This window comes from Microtus oregoni, unplaced genomic scaffold (assembly GCF_018167655.1).
Source record: "Microtus oregoni isolate MIOR12 unplaced genomic scaffold, Mior012 000050F_ref0000143, whole genome shotgun sequence".
NCBI classification, from domain to species: Eukaryota; Metazoa; Chordata; class Mammalia; order Rodentia; family Cricetidae; genus Microtus; species Microtus oregoni.
In genome coordinates, this window is record NW_024543256.1 from 14,911,816 (window position 1) to 14,930,736 (window position 18,921).

An 18,921-nucleotide genomic window follows, 5' to 3' on the forward strand; every position below is an offset into this window, starting at 1 on the left:
AAAACAAAAGACTCTCCCATATCACTGGATACTCTCAGGTTCTCAGTTTTACTATTTTTCTACACTAGATTTACTACTATGAAGGCGGACAAGCTTCGGCTATTGGGCAATTCAAGGATCGAATTATAGGGTCAACAAATCCAGAGAACGCATCGATCACTATATTGCAGATGCAACCAGCGGACAGTGGAGTTTACATCTGTGATGTCAACAAACCTCCAGATTTTGTCGGCAAAAACCAAGGCATTCTTGCTGTCACTGTGTTAGGTATGGGCATTCTTTTCATGTCTTTTGTTTTCTTGAAGCAACTAAAGACAGTGAATTAGTCAAAGCACTGGGTTATGGTGTCAGTTATGTGTCTGGGGCTAAATATTCTCCCTGCTCCTTTCACTGCCAGAGACCATTTTATTAATTTAAGATTTATCTTATCAGTAGAGAGTTTTCCAACTTAATCTGTATAGTGATACCTAAAAATTAGCATAAAATGTACAGAAACAATAGGATCCCTAGCTTGAAAGGATACAGGGAAACAAACTTTGTCCCACCAAATGATCACCAATGAGCTCTTCAAGGAGGAACTTGTAATTAAAGCCACACTTAATTACAAGAAACAATTGTCAACCTACTTATTCCCTTTTTCAAGCCAACCACTGTTCTTACCAAGAACTGATTCTTTCAAAGGCAGAAACATCCACTTCGTTTATATTTATTTTTTATTATATTTTGTTTTGTCTTGAGGCAGAATCTCATGAAACCATAGCTAGCTCTAGCTAGCCTTGAGCTTGCTATGTAACTATTTAATTTGATTTTTGATCTGTGGAGGGGGGGCTCACTTTTTAAAAATGCTAATGATATTTGGAAAATGTTACTTGTTAAGGCATTATTAAGAATTAAGTTATGATAAACACGTATTTATTATATGATATTGGACAAATCACATTTACTCTCAAACTAGACTTGGAAGAGCTTATTTATTCAGGATTTATGGTTTCCCTACTTTGTAAAAGGAAATAAAGGCTTGGTGGTGATGGAGACATGGCTTCTGCCCATGAGGAATACTCAGTTTGTTTGCTTTCTGGGGATCATTCAAACTCAAGAGAACACAGCAGGGGCTGAGTACCTATTTACAGACTCTAAAGTAGAAAGTATTAAAGGGAGGGGAACGGGCTTGAAGCCCTTACCAGTAGCCCGAATGGAGCTGGCCTAGTCATTGCTCCCGTCCGCTTGAGTATATGAATCACTGGAAAGGAAGCAGTAGGCCAAGTCAGCTACTAGATAGTTGGTTTAAAGAAGCAACAAATGACAGCAAGATACACATCTACAAGAACTATCCACAGTTGTCTTGCTACCTATGTGATTTTAAAAGGCACCAATTGATGCTTACTGTGAGGTCTGCCATCGTATTTACCCTCCTAAGTAAGAGGGAAATGTTACATCAGAGCTAATATTTAAGAGAGGGTTTTCTCAAATCAGTTGTATTTTATTGTGCTGAGCCTTGTGCTTGGCTTTGGAGCGTAGGAATAGATGAACCCATTGCTAGGACAATTTGTGTGACAGTTCATAAGATCAGTCATATGGGGGAAAACTGTGGTAAGAATGCCAAGAACCACGAGACGGAAAATCAGTAAACTTAGGTTCTAGACCTTTTTCTGTTCCTGGTGACCTCATACAATGCAGTCCACTACTCTCTGGCCAATGTAAGATAGATTTTAAGTCTGTCTTCTTTACTGATTTATTATGAGAATCCAATTAGGTGCTGGGGATTAAAGAGCCTTTTAATGTTCAAGTAATTTGAGGGATTAATCGTCTAATGATTTTCTGTTGCCTCTGTGTCTCTGGGGTGATCTGAGCAGAAGCAATTTTCAAGAAAAGGCTTGGAAATAGCCCTGAGATAAGCTAGACAAGAAGGTTAATATTCTTAAATTTGAAGTTCAGAGGATTCCCAGTGAATTTCCACAAGTCAAAGATATCTGAAGCTAGTTTTTTTTTTCTTCCCTTTGAGTCTTTGGGTCAGATAAGTCTTGTCATGAGTTTGTCATGATTTTTCTTGAAGCAGTCAGAAACCATAAAATAAAGATACTAAACAATCTATGGAATTTCCTTCCACAGACATACTCAAAAATTCCATTTTCATTAATTCAGAAAAGAACAAGGTTTTCCTATGAGTTTCAACTTTCCAGAAATTAGTGATAGTAAATTGTCTCTAAATTTTCAAAGTCTGTTCACAATTCTCAAGTCCCATTGCACATGAACACCCTGACTGGGCCTGGGACAAGTAGAGATGGGTGGGTCGGAGGGGGCAGTTGTACGGAGAGTTAACTAATACACCGCCGATGATGGTTCTTCATAGCACTACATTAAAAGAATCTGTTTATTGTAATGAACTCACAAATAAAAATGTCCCACAGGTAGATTATGGTAACCATTCAAACACTTACCCAGGCCCAAGCTCAATGCAACCCAATGATCTTATGAAAAGTTAGAATGGCCATGCTGAAGTCATGGAGCTTTGCTCTTAGGCCTTTCCCCTTTCAATGTCAGTTACACATTATAAAAACGAAAAATCTATGAGTCAGTTGAAACTAGAAAACCAATTAGCTTTATATTCTCTTTTATGATTCATGTGTCCTTTTGCCTGCATTCCATCTCTTCTCATCACCTAATAGTACCCTTTCTTGGTCTCCTTTCTAAATGCTATGCTACACCAATGTGTATATTACGCAAAATGTTATACTCTACCCATGATGTATATATGTTTATAGGTAAACAGCTATGAACGTGGGTATAGTATAGCCATGTATCCTTGAGACATTTCTCACCGAGCATGGATATCAATCAATCCCGTGTATTTGCTTTACATTCATGCACTCCTTCATCAGAGCCCGGGAACATGCCTCAGTTACTGTTCTAAGCAATGGAAATAGTAAGATGTAAAAAATAGGGTCCCAGCCCTCCAAAAATCCAATCTGGTGAAAGAGACAGATTGCACGAACACTTACACTGGGAGGAGAGCTGTGAAGGCACAGAGAAAGCTACAGAAGGGGAACCAGAGAAGGCTTATCAGGGAAAGAGACTTGTGCTGGCCGAGGAAGGATGCCTAAGAACATGTCAGAGCAGAGGCTGAAGTGGCAGGGTACATACAGTTCAGGTGAAGAAAGCCGGGAGCCGAGAAGCAGGTGGTTTGGATGGCCATTCATTTAAGAGACCTCCATTAGTCATGACAACCCTCTAAAATCAATCTCTGAAAAACACCCACATCGACTCTGAATAATTATTATGTGTACATTTGGAATGAGCACCATCTCCATTCTGCAGTTTGGCGCATAAAAATTATTAATTTAGAGGAGCTTTGTGAACACACTGAAGCATTTTCATCTGTCTTCTCGGATGAGCCTTTTCCTTCCACCCAAATCCTGATGAAAGCAATAAAGCCAAAGGGTAGATCAATGGCTTTGCCAGTAAAACATAGTAGCTCTTTGGGGGTACTTTAGCTCGATGAAATGTCAAGCTCAATTCAGATTCAGTAGTTTTAGAAGATATATAGATTTGCAGCTTGTCTCAAAATGAATCAGCTAGTGTTATGTTAATAATAAAAAAAGAGAGATAGAAGGAGAAAAAGAACAACAAGAAGCCTAATCTAGATTTGAATCTAGCCTCAGTGAATGAGTGCTAGTTATTCTAGTTTGCTATGTATAATTTAGTCCTGGTGCCTGACTTTTAATGTTGAAATGCCCACATTTTTCTGTTCAGATTGTTCTGTTCTTATATAGGGGCTATAGCAGTCAGATCATTTTGTAAAGACACTAAGCCTAATCTTAGTTGAATGGTATAGTTAAATGGCCTAGTTTAAGGTAGGTGAATCAAGTTTTTCCCATCTCAGAAAGCCATCGATAGGGAGAGTATTGAAATCTAAATAGAAAAATTCTCTAACTCAAAAGACACCAGTTTTCAAAGGATAGTGGAGCATTTTAAAGGGTTGTGCTTATACCTGTCTTCTTCTGCATACAAGGGTTTGAGTCTGAGATGGCTTATCAGAGCAGAAGCTGGTAGAAGATTGATTTCGGCATCAAAAATTAGTCCAGTCCATAGCCAACAGCAATTCCATGTGCAATGCTTTGTTTATAATATTTACTTTTGGCTGGCCAGAGGTTAGATCATTTCTTATTCATATTTTATAGATGAGACAACTCGAGGCTTAGTTCAATTACATAACTTGTCCAAATACCTATAAGGTAAAGTTGCATAGCTCTGGTTCTGTGTGGATCCAGATCTGTGATCACATGTCCCAGGAGAATCAATGGGTAGTCTGAAACATTTAAGTTATAAATTTCATAAATTAGATGCTAGAGGGATGGATTAAGATAAGGAAGAAGAGCTGGGTACAGTATCATATGCCTGTAATTCTAGTACTTGGAAGGTAGAGGCCAGATTCAAGTTCAAACCCAGCAACCAACCAACTAACCAGAGGAACAGAAAACCAAAGGATGGCTGTTCATTGGAAAGTACATCCAAAACTTACAGTCATCACCCGTGTGTGTTATTAGGGACGGACTACCTGGCATAAAGTGAGATTGTGATTCACAGTTACCCAGAGAGTGTCTCCTTGATCCAGGTCTCTGTCCAGGTGTTGTCATAAGCAGCTGAAAAACGGCATGTCCAAAACTGCCCCCAGCATCTCTCCTTCCTCCTCATCCCATCCTCTAAAGCTTGTTCTTCTACCTGAATTCTTTCTCTTGGATGGTGGCAGGATCATGGATACAGAATCCGAAGCCTGGGAATCAGCATAGATCCTTACTTTCCTCGGTAGCTAGCTGGTCACTAGCTCCTGTGACTATTTTCTTAATACCTCTTGAATCACCTTTCCCTTGGTCCAGGAACCCTCAGTATCAGAGAGAGCTATATGGGAAGTACTAGAAAGAACATCATTACTACCTTTCTCAAACTCCTTCCGTGGTCTCCCTGTTCCCCGTGCAAAACATGTAATACAGCGCCCTCCCTACCGCGAGCCCCAGTGTTCTGTTATTTCATCTCTCACCACCGTTAGCTCCACTTTGGCAGCGCCTAGTCCAGTACTGGATAGACAGACGGCACCTAGCTAAATGCTTGCCAAGTGGCAGAAAAATCGAGACTGTAACATCATATAGCACCAATGCAAAGTGGGCTCCTCTGCTGAGGAGGCCTCGGGCAAATTCAAGCCTTCCAGAGAGTTTGGGTCACCTATAGATGAATAAATGAAGAACTGCCTTAGCCTCACAAAGGAATAGAAAAAAAGGAAGTATTAGTGGGCTATTTTAAAAGGAATTTCTAGAAAGGTTTTATCTCCAAGTATTTAAGGGCTCTGTTTTCATTTAAGATGGCTTTTAAAGCACAAGCTATGTTTCTACTCAGAGTTCGGTTACATTTGGCTGTTTTAATAAAGGCATATTTTATGCATGGTTATAAATCAGGGGACGAGGCAGACAGAAGAGACACTATTTGAATCTTAATGGCCTCCTGACTAGATGGTCGCCGTAGCTGAAGTGCTCTGCTCCCATCTGGTGGTACAAGCAGAAAACTGCCCAGAGCCAGGTTTCTAAGAATAGACTACATAAGCAAATGCCCGTATAATCTGTACAGTGAAAGCGAGAAAGTGGCTGCCAATGTCACAGAACTGTCCGTTTCTTACAGGAAGCTCACTTGTTTTTGTCTTTGCCTCACAGTCAAACCTTCCAAGCCCTTTTGTACCATCCAAGGAAGACCAGAAGCAGGCCACCCAATCTCCTTGTCTTGCCTTTCTGCCGTTGGAACACCGTCCCCTGCATATTACTGGTATAAGATTGAGGGAAACACCATTGTGCCAGTAAAAGAAAGCTTCGGTGAGTATCGCCTTTCCTAACTTCCGCTGGATGTGCTCCTCGATGCTTGCCTGAGGTCCTCAAATGTTTCTTCCCTTGATGTCAGTGTGTGCATGTGTGTGTCTGGAGCAGACATGTGCTTACCATGATACCTGCCTGCTAACATGAGGATTGTGGTGTGTCTGTTTCTCGGAGTCTAGAATTCGGCTGAGAGGTGGTGAATGCGGAGGGCCTTTGCTGGGCTGCTTGTAGAGCATTGCGAGAGACCTAGGTGGAGCCTATTCATCTCAAGAGAGGCCGCTGTGAGAAAGTGGGCGGGCATTAAACAGCGTACACTAACATGACAAGAGATCTTAAAAATTCTGTGTTCTTGTTTTGACAGACTCAGCCACTGGAGTTTTGGTTATCGGAAATCTGACAAATTTTAAGCAAGGTTATTATCAGTGCACTGCCATCAACAGTCTCGGCAATAGTTCCTGTGAAATTGACTTAACCTCTTCACGTGAGTTGGCTCTATGGCTTTCATACTTTATCCTTCAGTTAAGTAGTCTGGGCCTGCCCATCGAACAGATTAATTAGGGCCTCTCCTTAGTCCTTCTTGCCTCTCTGGAGATGTCTGTGCTTTATTGGTAAGTTGATAATGGATGGCCATCCAGGTCTCTCATTTCTACATAGTAATATGTTCCCTAAATTCTTCACTGGGTAGTTTATTTAAGCATCATTAAAAAGTAGGTATTACTCTTGGACAAATAAAAAACAGCAGTGTCATTAGCAGTCTTTTGCAGTGGATAATTCCAGCTAGTCCCTTAGCTATCCTTTTCAAATATATGCCTCACAGACTTCCTACTTCTTGACTGCCTTATTAAGATTGGACTCTAGAATACAGGGAAACCCTCCAAGATAAGGCACAGACAGGAGTTTCTGAGCAGGTTTTTGGTAGATCAGAAAAATAATAGCGAGAACTGATAAATAAGCTTGTTCTTGCGTGAAATTTAAAAGCTTTTGCACAGCAAAGGAAACAAGAGACTGAATCTTCATTCAGTCTAGGCAGCCTAGAGAACGGAAGGAAATCCTCTACCGCCATTTAGCCAACAGAGGGTTGACACTTGGAATAGATGAGGAGCAAAAGAATTAAACACAAGTAGTCCAGTCAATAAATAAGCAGATGTTTTGTAAGACAGGTCTCAGAAGAATTACAGATAGACAACAAATATATGAAAAAAATTCTCAGTGTTTTTCACCATCATGGAAATGCTATCAGAGTTATGGTGAGCTTCTATTTCCCCCCAGTCTTATGACTATCATCAAGAGCTCAAACAACAAACGTGGACAAGGATATGCAGGAAAAGGAACCCTTACATGCTGATGGTGGGAATGTGAATTAAAGCAACCACAATGGAAATCAGTCTGAAGCTTCCTCAAAAATCTAAAAATAGAATTACCAGCTGTACCACTTCTGGGTCTATAACTAAAAGAATTCAAGTCAGCATGCCACAGAGAAAGCTGGATAAGCTTGTTTATTTCCATGCTACAACACCCATGTTACAGGCTCACAGATTGTCATCACCTGATGGACACCCCAGTTCACTAGCATTATATGGTTTGCAGGAAAATGGAAATGAAAATTACCATAGTGAGTGAAGTAAGCCAGATGCAGAAAGAGAAATATCAGTTTTCTTTCATAGGCAGGATCTAGATTTTTAAGAAGACATGGAAGTAGAAGGGAGCTGTTAGGGATGACAAAGGGGGACCAGTGGTAGGGGAGTGGAAGTAAAATGAGATACAGTAACAGGGACGTAGACATGATCTAAGTTACATGTATACATCCAGGAAAACATATTTATACCCATAATGCAGTATCTACATTCTAATAAGAAATAAAACCCAAAAGTTTAAAGGCAAAAATCTGCCTATAGTAACCAGACAGCCCTATCTGCAATCACAATACCTGATGAGTACTATTGTTACTATTTGTATTAAATTGTTTCCCATACTATACTTGCTACATGAGCAACACCGCAGTCTTCCAGTTGAAAGGCACTTACTTGCTCTCTGAGATTCATAGTTAAAGAGCCTTGAAACAGATAGACTAGGTCAATCCTGGGACAAGCCCTCACGAGAGATGTCTCCCAAACCTCTTAGGGCTCACTTGAGCACTTAGAGCCTTGCCATCTGCCCCGCACTTAGAGCCTTGCCATCTGCCCCCCACTCTCATTACTTTCAGCTCTCTCCTCTGGCCTTTCTCCTGAGACCTGTCTGTACAGGCATGGTTCTCTGTTGTCTTTCTTTACTCCTCACTCAATTGTTGCCTACCCTTCTAGAGATAGACACACATGGCGGATGTCCAGTCGTGTAAGACTAGTACCCGAGTCTTCTTTCCAATGATCTCCAGCACTCTCCTGGCTTTCCTTTTTCCCTCTCCTCTCCCTTCTTGCTTCCTTTCCTTTCTTTGCCCTCCTGTCCTTATCTTCTTCCTACGTCACCTATTGGCTATCTACTATGGATCATCATAGGTGATGCAGAGACCGACGTTAAGAAGAAAGGTCTTTCACTCAAGGAGCTCTCCATTCAGCTAGAGGGCTAAGCAAAGACTGTATGTGCTAAACGCTATCGTATAGGTCCATACAGGGATAGACACCAAAAGAGGACCACTTATGGTTACAGCTCTGGAGCAGCTGCGCTGACCAAGTACTATTTGAGCTGGTATCTGAAGGTACCAGCAAAGGCTATTGTTTCTATAAAATTGGTAGGCTGGGTGGAGAACAAAAGCAGAGCAGCAGCTGTAGAAAGATGATTAGTTAATGGCGAAGGAACACGAGGAAGAGCCACAGAAAAGATCACTGGGAGATGGAACCATAATAAAGAGACAGCCATTGTGTTCGAGTCTATTGAAAGGAAGTGATTATTTCCTCCCGATTTCAAAACTAGTGAGAATGTATTAAAACACTAAGCAAAGCCCCCAAATGAGGCAGTTAGTGACCTTAGGGAAAGCATTTTAAAATGCTGAACAACACAGAATCAGAGGATGGATGTTTCTGAGCTGTGAACAATATTTAATTTTTATAAACATAAAGTTTTATTAAAATAGTATTATAATTGTATTAGGAGATTGTGGTGGGAGATGAGGAGTGCTTTGAAATTCAGGGGGATAATGAACATTGGAAAATGGGAGGCCATCTGAGAGCAAGTGTAATACAAGTCTGTAGGCAAGAGCAGTTTTGTAATACAAGTGTAATACAAGTCTGTAGGCAAGAGCAGTTTTGGATCGTCCCACCAGTGGCTGGGGTGGGTCAAGAGAACGCTGCTTTGTTAAAAGTTTAGAACTGTTTAATTGTTAATGTTATTTACTTTAACAATTAAGATATTATTTTTGTTTAGTTTAATTTTTTAAATTTTAATTTGTTTTTTAAAATTTTATTTTACATTCCATCCACAGTTCTTCCCCCTACCCCTCTTCCCGCCCCCACCTCCCCCTCCCCAGCTGACCCTCCATCCATTCCTCCCCACAGTTAAGGGCTCCCATGGTGAGTCAACAAAGTCTGGCACATTAAGTTGGGGCAGGACCAAGCCTCTCCCTCCTGCATTAGGGTTGAGCATGGCATCCCACCATAGGGAATGGACTCCAATAAGCTGGCTCATGCACCAGGGATAGATCCTGGACCTACTGCCAGGTGCCCCTCAGATAGTCCAAGCTTCACCACTGCCTCCCACATATGGAGGGCCTAGTTCAGTCTCATGGAGGTTCCACAGCTGTCAGTCTAGAGTTCATGAGTTTCCACGAGCTTGCCTCCGCTGCCTCTGTAGATTTCCCGCTCAGGATCTTGACCTCCCTTGCTCTCTTCTCTCTCTTCGACTGGATTCCTGGAGCTTGTCCTGGGGCTTCGTTTTGGCTCTCTGCATCTGGTTCTGTCAGTTGCTGGATGGTGGCTCCATGATGATAGTTTCATACATTTATATAATGACTTTTAGTCATTTTCAGTCCCCCATCCCCCTCACTTGCCTCTCTCACACTAGCTCCCATTTTCTCAACAAGTCCCCTCCGCCTTTCATGTCTTCTTTTTCGTAGCCTACTGAATTTAATTAGAGTTTTTTGCCTAAAGCATTGGTGGGAGAATATTTACTGGAGCGAGGCCAGTTTATCAGTGGATATACCACTGAAGAAAATGGCATTCCCTCCTTCACTCACTCACGATGAAATGTTCAAGGGCTCCGTCCTGTGCAGACAGCCACAGCCTTTGTGATTTCGTGAGTGCAGCAGGTGCATCACACCCAGATGTCTTTCTGCTGCCCATCCTCCGGCTTACACTCTTTCCATCCCCTCTTCTGCAGGGCTCCCCCAGTCTTGCTGATATAGCTGAGCTGTCCCATTGAGGGTTTTGTGAGACAAGGTCTTGCCATGTATATGGCCCAGGCTGTCTGGAAACTCAGGATTTTTCTGCCTCGGCCTTTTGTGCCCAGCTACATGGATTTCTTCCATCATAAGAAGATGAGGGACTTATTATGCAAACTTAGTTTTTCATTTCAAAATATAAACAGTTGATCCTTGTTTAAGGGGAAATAGATGGGTATGGGCTGGCTTATGATCCAGACATGTTCTGTCAGGGACGACATGTCTGGACTTGGAGGCCTGGTGCTCAGCTGGAATGTCTCGCACTCATTCAATTTTTCCATAGACTGATGTAACAAACCAGATGCCTGTTTATCCAAATGGCCATGTCCTTTTGCTCATAGAGTTCATGAGCAGGGAGTGTATGGGGAAGCTTTTTATTTTATTTCACTTAGGCCTTAGGAAAGCTGATGAAATGTCCTTGTCTCCAACAGAGCATGTTTCTGGTTACCAGATTGCCATGACATGTCTCTGACCACATAAAGACACACTGAAAACTCTATTCCCTAAATATGGATTTAAAAACAAGCTTGCCTGCCAAGTGGCCACAGTTTTCTTCATTGGTGCGCATGTTAAGCTCCACAGTCAAGGACCTCTACTAGCAGAATTCTGGGAATTTCTGTTCCTTCCACCTGTACCTGTCACTTTCTTGCACTGTGAGCCTTCCAGATCATTTTTCATCAGTCTCAAATGCATATATATAAGAGGAAAACGTGTTTGGTTTTACCAACTGCCTGTCTGTGTCCTTCAGATCCAGAAGTCGGGATCATCATTGGGGCCTTGATTGGCGCCCTGATAGGCGCTGCTGTCATCATCTGTGTGGTGTACTTTGCACGGAACAAAGTTAAGTCAAAGCAAAGGAAGAGGAACTTAAACCTGAGCACGGAACTTGAGTAAGCCCTTATGTCAACTAATTTAATCATCACAAAAGTCCTTTTAGGTCAGAGAAAAAACATTTTTAAGATATATTAACATATTTATCTTTACACCAACACAGCTATAAACATAATTGTGACTATTTTAATGTAACAGAAGACTTCCGAAGGCAAAAGTGCATAGGGTCCAGGAAAATCAGAATTTGGTTGGCCCAACGCCTGTGCTTTTAGCTACACTGCAATTTTTTTCTGCAGTGTAGGACAATGTTTATCCACCTGCTCACCTTTCCCTCTTTTTTTAATTTTTTTTTATATTTTTGAGACTATAATTACAGCATTTTCTCCTTCCCTTCCTTCCCTCCAAATCCTCCCATATACTCCTCCCTGCTCTCTTTCAAATTCATTGCCTTTTTTCATTATCATTGTGTGTATACAAGTATATATATATATATATATATGCCTAAAGACAACCTGCTCAGTTTGGATAAAGTTACCTGTATGCATGTTTTCATGACTGGCCATTTGCTATTGGATAAGCAATTGGTGTGTCCTTCCCTGGATTTACTTTCATTGATTTAACTTAATTGATTTAATTAATTTAACCTAATTGATTCCACAATTAGGAACCCTAAGTCTTAAACTAACAAGTTGTAGACACAGATGCAACTGAACCATGGATTTGACCCTCAAACGCCTTATTACCCTCTCAGAGTCTCTCAGTTGTCCACCTTTTAAATGCTAGTGTGTCTTTCTTGGACTTTCATATTGTTGAAATCTAATCTTTCTGAACTCCAAAATGGACATATGTGGTCTGACAGCAAGTCAAAACATCAGGACAAACAGATGGCCTAAACTAGTGGGTAGCGACCCCTTTGAGGTTAGGATTCATGGCAGTAGCAAAATTATAGTTATGAAGTAGCAACGAAAATAATTTTATGGTTGGGGGGCAGGGTGTAACCACAACACAAGGTCACAGGGTCACAGTATTAGGAAGGTTGAAAACCACTGGTCTAGGACCTATTTGTCACTAAGGCTATAGTGTATGACTTCATGTGAAATATTCAAGTTCAAAGTTCCCTAAGGTTTTTCTGGGGATTTTTTTTTCTTACAGGCCAATGACAAAGGCAAGCCATTCCCAAGACAATGAAGTCATTCCATCTGAAGAGATCCAGCTAGAAGCAACTTATCCATCTTCCATCCATGGCGCCCAATCCACTGAACCTCCTACTGCCATCTCAGGACCAGAATACGAGCCTGACCCCCAGCTTGAAACCACCACACAGCCTGACCCTGAACCAGAGCCTATTCCAGTGCCCGAGATGGAGATTCAGTTGGAACCAGAGCTGGAGCCAGAGACAGAGCCTGAGTCTGAGCCTGAGCCTGAGCCTGAGCCTCAGCCTGGAATTATAGTTGAGCCCCTGCGCGAGGAGGGGAAGGATTCAGTTAAGGCATAGGTGTAGAGACGCTCGGCATTAAGTACGGCAGTTCTCACGAACCCATTCCTGGCCTTTAATGTTTGGTGGACTTAACCAGTCCCCAGTTTGTCCTTCCATCTAACAACATGCTCATACTCACCATTAATTCAAAATAAATAAACCAAGGCAACTACTAAAGAAATGCAAAGGTTTCTTTGTTTTTAGTATAGATTACTTAAAACTGTACTAATACATAAACATAACAAATGACCAGGCCAAGATGAGTGGCTCATTTCTAATTTAGTTGGCAATGTATTCACAAACATATTTTCTGTATTTGTGGTCACTCTGTTTCATGGGTCACATGTACACATGATAAGGTAGAGTTAATATGATTCAATATTCATTTTAGGATAAGCTTTCTTCCCAAATGATTTTTTATATTTACCACTAAGAAAACAATTTGATACCATTGGCTCACAAATTAGAGAAAAAAAAAAGCATTTCCCCAAAATAAGAGAGTTTGTGTCAAGTAGTACATACAATTTAAAACAAAGTCTTACAATTTATCATATTAAATCTTTAATAAGTCATCTCAGTGTCCAACACTTGAGCATAGCAATTTTTATAACTTTTTTTTCACTGCAAAAAGGTATACAGTCAAACAACTTAAACTCTTTCTTGGTGAACATAAAGTGTTGGTCTTGTAGGCAGTTTAGAACATACCTTTGAAAAAGCTATTATGTTATCATCACTCACTGTCTGCTGCTATCTGTTTGGGCGGTAGGCTAGGATGGTGTTCTCAGTAAGCACGGTCTATTTTAGATTGTCTAAACTGACAGTTGAAATCATCTGTTTTACTGTTTCTATAGTACACGTTAATAGAAACATCACTCTTATGTCAATGATGAACCCCTTCACTTAAAAGCTTTTTCACTGACACCCCTCTCTGAAGAAATTTGCAAGTAGATTTCCCTTTTTTTTACTTGTGTAATCAATCCTATATGAAATATTATTTTAAGGCCATAATAATGCTCAATAAAATCTCATTTAGTGACTACTAAGATTAATCTTTTTAATAACTATTATCACATAATTTATAAGCTGTATACATTTTGACTGTACACACATAAAACACCATATCTATGTAGAAGTAGAATATTTCCACCAGCCCACAATGTTTTCTTGTGTCCCCTTTTATAATTCCATTGGGCCCTGTTTTCCATTTCTAAAAGTTACCTTTTCTTTTCCCTGATCTTTATATGAATTATAGTTTGAACTTTCATATCTGACTTTCTTCTCAGCTAAATACTTTCCAGCAGATCTGTGTCACATCTAGGATTTAAAACTCTTCTCTATGTAGATCATGCCCACTTATCAATTGAGGTAGACTCTACAGACATTTTACAGTCAAGAGAACTAATATTTATTAGTTGTGCCAGGTGTGTATTTTCTTTGATGTGTCGTTGATAGATAGTGCCTGATGGGCATAGGAAGAAAACTCCTGAAGGTCCTGAGAATGACCGAAATTTTAGATATTGTAAACTAAATACCAAAATTACAAAAATGGCTAAGTAGTTGAAACTTATTTTTCTTGCCCATTGAAGTCAATCACTACTGGCCCAAATTTCTGGTGGGTTGACTAGGTAGATTGTCACTATTGGTGGTTTTAAATAGTCTCGTACTATTTAAAATAGTTGATTAATGATATTTATTCCCCATTTTTAAGATCACAGATCACGTTGTGAGTCTAGAAAGACTATGGATTTGAAAATGCTTATGCACACGTCACATACAGATTTATGTTTTTAATATAGTATTTTTATTACTTGGGGATTTCATAGAATATTTTGATAATATTAACTCCCTTTTCTTCCCCCAAATGCTTCCTCATCTCCACTCTCCTCCTAACTTATTGTCTCTTTAAAAAATAAGCCATGTCAGGAGAAGAGGGACACAGAGATGATTGACAGGGGGCGGAACATAGAGATGATTGACAGGGGGCGGGAATTCGAGGATGGTTGACAGGGGGTGGGACATAGGGATGATTGACAGGGGGCGGGAAACCGAGGATGATTGACAGGGGGCGGGAATAAGAGGATGATTGACGGGGCGGGACATGAAGATGACTGACAAGGGGGTGGAAAAACGAGGATGATTGGCAGGGGGCGGGACATAGAGATGATTGACAGGAGGCGGGACATGAAGATGATTGACAGGGGGCGGGACATAGGGATGATTGACAGGGGCGGGCCATGAGGATGATTGACAGGGGGCGGGAATATAAGGATGATTGACAGGGGGCGGGACATAGGGATGATTGGCAATGGGCAGGACTATAGTGATGATTGACAGGGGGTGGGACATAGAGATGATTGACAGGGGGCGGGAAAAAGGATGATTGATAGGGGGCAGGACATAGGGATGATTGACAGGGGCGGGACATAGAGATGATTGATAGGGGGGCAGGAACAGGGAGATGATTGACATAGAGATGATTGACTGGCCCAATGATGTCACCTGTAAATGGCCACAAATGGCTCTGGCGTGGATCTGCCCCTCCCTGTGTGTGAGGCAGATTGAGGTGGGCGAGGCCTGTGTCCCAGGGAATGATGGGAGAACTCAGCACTGGGTTCAGCACTACAGAGCCAGGTGGATCTCTGTGAGTTTGAGCTAGTTCCAGGGAAGCCAGGGCTGTTATATAAATAAACCCTGTCTCAAAAAAAAAGAAAGAAAGGATGGGTGGATGGATGTGTGTGTGTGAGAGAGAGAGAGACAGACAGACACACACACACACACAGAGAGAGAGAGAGAGAGAGAGAGAGAGAGAGAGAGAGAGAGAGAGAGAGGAGATAACCCACTAAGTCCAATTTGTGTTGCCTGTATACTCCTGGGTGTGGGGCCATCTTTTTGGGGGCCTTCCTATCTTCATATTGCCTGGAAAGCTGCACATATGTAAAGTGTCAGGCTTATAGACCCTGGCCCAGAGATGGGAAAGGAGGTAGGGCAAGAAACATCCTTTCTCCCTGGCACCGTGGGCTCACCCTGTCCCAGGGGTAGGCAGAATGGGTTATGTGGGAAATATCCCTAAGTCCCAGCTTTCAGGACTTGAGCCTTTTGAGTCTGGTGCAGTGAGTGATCCAGTCTGTGGGACACTTGGTCTGTCTCCTTTTGAAAGCCCTAGAAAGGAGGGAGGTAAGAAGTGGAGGGAGACAGGTCTCTGCTAGAAGAACTTGACTCCTCGGCCATCACTGACAGTGATAATCTCAGCCTTGTGCTCCTGCTGTAGGGCCTGCAGAGCACGAAGTAGGGTCGCCTCATCCAGCCATGGAACTCTTCGTCCTCTTCGTCCTCTTTGTCCTCTTCGTCCCCACTGGTCAGTTCATACAGGGTAAACACAGAGTTGTTCTGGCCGCTCCTGGAAACCCATTGATAAATGAATTTCCCCCATTCTTCTGGCCTCCGCCACATGATCGGGAAGCTAGACTTATTCTAGACTTATCCTTATCCAACCCTTTCTTTCTTAGCTCCTCTAATACAATCTGGATTGATTCCACAGGAAGTTTCCGCTGTAGCTTGACGTTGTTGAGGAGCGGGCTCTCCTGGGCTTCCATCACCGTCATGCTGGACTGTTTGTGTCCACGTTTGGCTGTAACGTCAAGAAGGGCGGGAAGCGGTACTGCCTTGGCCACTGGAAACTCATCGCCATCGTAGTAGCCCAGAAAAACCGTGTGGAGCATGGTCAACCTATCAGAGGCCTTAATACTGACTCCATTGACTGTCAATAGCTATTCATAAGTTCATTTGTGCTACAAACTACACTTAGAGCTTGCAACTATTAGCACCATGACACAACGACTTCTAAAGAAAAATGTAGACTCTCATCTAATGAGACAATCAAAAATTTTAATCTCAAAAAAAATTTAATCTCTTAGCGAATTGAGGAAACAGTTGCTTATTAAGCACAGATTTGTGTACAAGTATATTTCACGTATACAATACAAAATATTTACTGTAAACAAGTATATATACCCACATTTTATTTAGCAAGATTATCGGGATGACAATTTTTGATGACACTAAGAGGTCAGAATTATACCATACATAGAATTTAGGGTGAGTCTTTGAAGGCTCATGATTTTAAGCTGGTCAGGAGCTAAGGGAACTGCAGGGTCTGTTCTCCCCTCATTCTCGTGTTTTCTTTTTTTGAAGTGGGGTCTCACCAAGCTATTGGCTTAAGTGATTCTCCTGCTTCCTCCTCCTGAGGAGCTGCAATTGCTGTGTGATTCACCACATTGAGTTAGAAGTTTTACCTTGTTTGTTCACTATGTTGTTCTGGCTATCCAGACATCAACCACAAGTATTTCCAGTTTATCATTCTCTCTGTCTGTCTGTCTGTCTGGATATGTGCATATCTTCTTTCCTTCTTCTGAGGCCCAGAGTTCAAACTCAGGTCATCAGCCAATTTTGAGATTTCGGGTATTGGAACAATCCAGAGAAGAATATCTGAAAAAGGGAGAACTCCTCTAGTTGTTTCAAATGAAATCAAAAGGGTTGTCTGGACAGAGTAATTTCATCTCGGCCTCAATTGTGCATCCATCATATGTCCTATAAGTGCACTTGTTTGAAAGATAGTGACATAACAAATTTGTCCAGTAAATCTCACCGGGGCAGGAAATGGGGCTTATAAAGCCCTAAAATTATGACCCAGTATGGTTTTTCCACTTTATCATAAATATTCTAATTAATCTTAGACAACATTATTTTGGTGAAATACCCATTAAGTGAGAGTGGTAAATCATTTACTTTGCTGCCCAACAGTTAAAAGTCATCACAGTCATCACAGCTCTGGGCTGATTTGTCATGCCTTTTTGTTACACACAGGATTTCTAGAAATTCTAGAAAATTGTTTCTATTGTTCATATCAACAAGAGTATGCTGAAGTTGATGGAACAGCTTTTTGGGGTAGCGGACCTGGAAGGACTAGCTTTGACCTTGTCATGACCTGCCTCCTTGTGTACTAGGATTACAGGTGTAGCCACCATGCCCAGCTGTTGGGGGGAGCGGGCTACTTGTTCGTCCCAGCTGCCCGGAACCAAAATAATCATACAGAAGTTATATTAATTTAAAACACTGCTTGGCCCATTAGCTCTAACTTCTTATTGGCTAACTCTTGCATCTTAGTTTAACCCATTTCTATTAATTGCAGTGACTTACCAGCTAAGTTCCATGGCGTCTCTCTGGCTCTGCCCTTCATTCAGATCTGTCTTCTACCCTATCAACAGGCCAAGGCAGTTTCTTTATTCATTTATGGTAATCACAGCGCACAGAGGGGACTCCCACATCACCCAGCTTGATGTTGGACATTCTAATAGGAATATAATGATAGCTGATATGGGATGTCCTTCTGTTTATGTGCTCTTATTGGTTAATAAATAAAGTTGCTTTTTTTATTGGTTAATGAATAAAGCTGCAGGGCAGAATATAGCCAGGCTGGAAGAGATACAGTAGGTAGAGTCAAGGAGATGCCATGTAGCTGCCCAAAAAGCAAGAGGTAACAAACCACAAGCCTTGTGGTAAAATATAAAATAATAGAAATGGGTTAATTTAAGATATAAGAGCTACCTAGCAATATGCCTAAGTGATTGGCCAAGCAGTGTTGTAATTAATAGTTTCTCTGTGATTATTCAGATCTGGGAGGCCGGGATTTTTCTCATTCCTTATTAGTTCTTTTGAGAATTTCATACAATTCATATCCACCCCCCTCCCTGATGCACCCATCCTTGTGTGCCCATGTACTGTATGGCCTTCTGCTGGAGCATGGTTAACCTACCAGAATCACACACTTAAGGAAAACTGACTCTCCCAGCAGCTAGCAGTGACTAGCTTCTGAGCTGGGGGTAGGATATGTTCCTCCCCTCTCAATGCTAGAATTTTGTCTGGCTTGAGCTTGTACAGGTCTTGTGCATGCTCTCACAACCCCGTGAGTTTCCATGTAGAACTGTTCAGCTGTGTTGGAAAAACACCATTTTTTTGTACTTATCTACTGCCTCTGGCTCTTTCTCACTTCCTTTCTCTTCTATGATTCCTGAGCTTTAAGGATGAGTATTCCAAAGTCTCTTTTACTAACTGCAGCTTGGCCAGTTCTGAGTCTCCAAGTTAACTGCCAAAAAGAAGTTTCTCTGGTAAGGGATGATGTTGTCCTAATCTATAGGTATAATCATTAGGATTCTTTTAATACTGCACTGAAGCTAAAATTCCTTCCCACCAGTGACAAAGTGGGTGCAATTCCCCCAAATTTTTACTAACAGGTGCAGGCAATCCTCCTCAGTTGGTCCCAGGGCCTCCTCATGGCTGCATAGAGCCCCCAATCTAGTCTTCCTTGGCCTCTCCCAGGGCACAGATATAGT

At 41.5% G+C, this 18,921-nt stretch overlaps 1 protein-coding gene and 1 pseudogene across 2 annotated transcripts in view; one reads left to right on the forward strand and one right to left on the reverse strand.

Moving 5' to 3' along the window:
• The window catches only part of LOC121437235 (V-set and immunoglobulin domain-containing protein 1-like), a 31,975-nt gene extending 19,425 nt beyond the window's left edge, over positions 1-12,550 (forward strand). For both annotated transcript variants that reach the window (XM_041637098.1, XM_041637099.1), the window contains 5 exons: positions 69-267; positions 5,700-5,855; positions 6,217-6,336; positions 10,973-11,114; positions 12,208-12,550. In XM_041637098.1, coding sequence (XP_041493032.1) covers positions 69-267; positions 5,700-5,855; positions 6,217-6,336; positions 10,973-11,114; positions 12,208-12,550 — 960 coding nt within the window. The remainder of the gene's footprint in view (positions 1-68; positions 268-5,699; positions 5,856-6,216; positions 6,337-10,972; positions 11,115-12,207) is intronic.
• A 3,184-nt stretch (positions 12,551-15,734) lies between these two features.
• Positions 15,735-16,220, reverse strand: LOC121437266 (annotated as a pseudogene).
• Between the last annotated feature and the right edge of the window lie 2,701 nt (positions 16,221-18,921).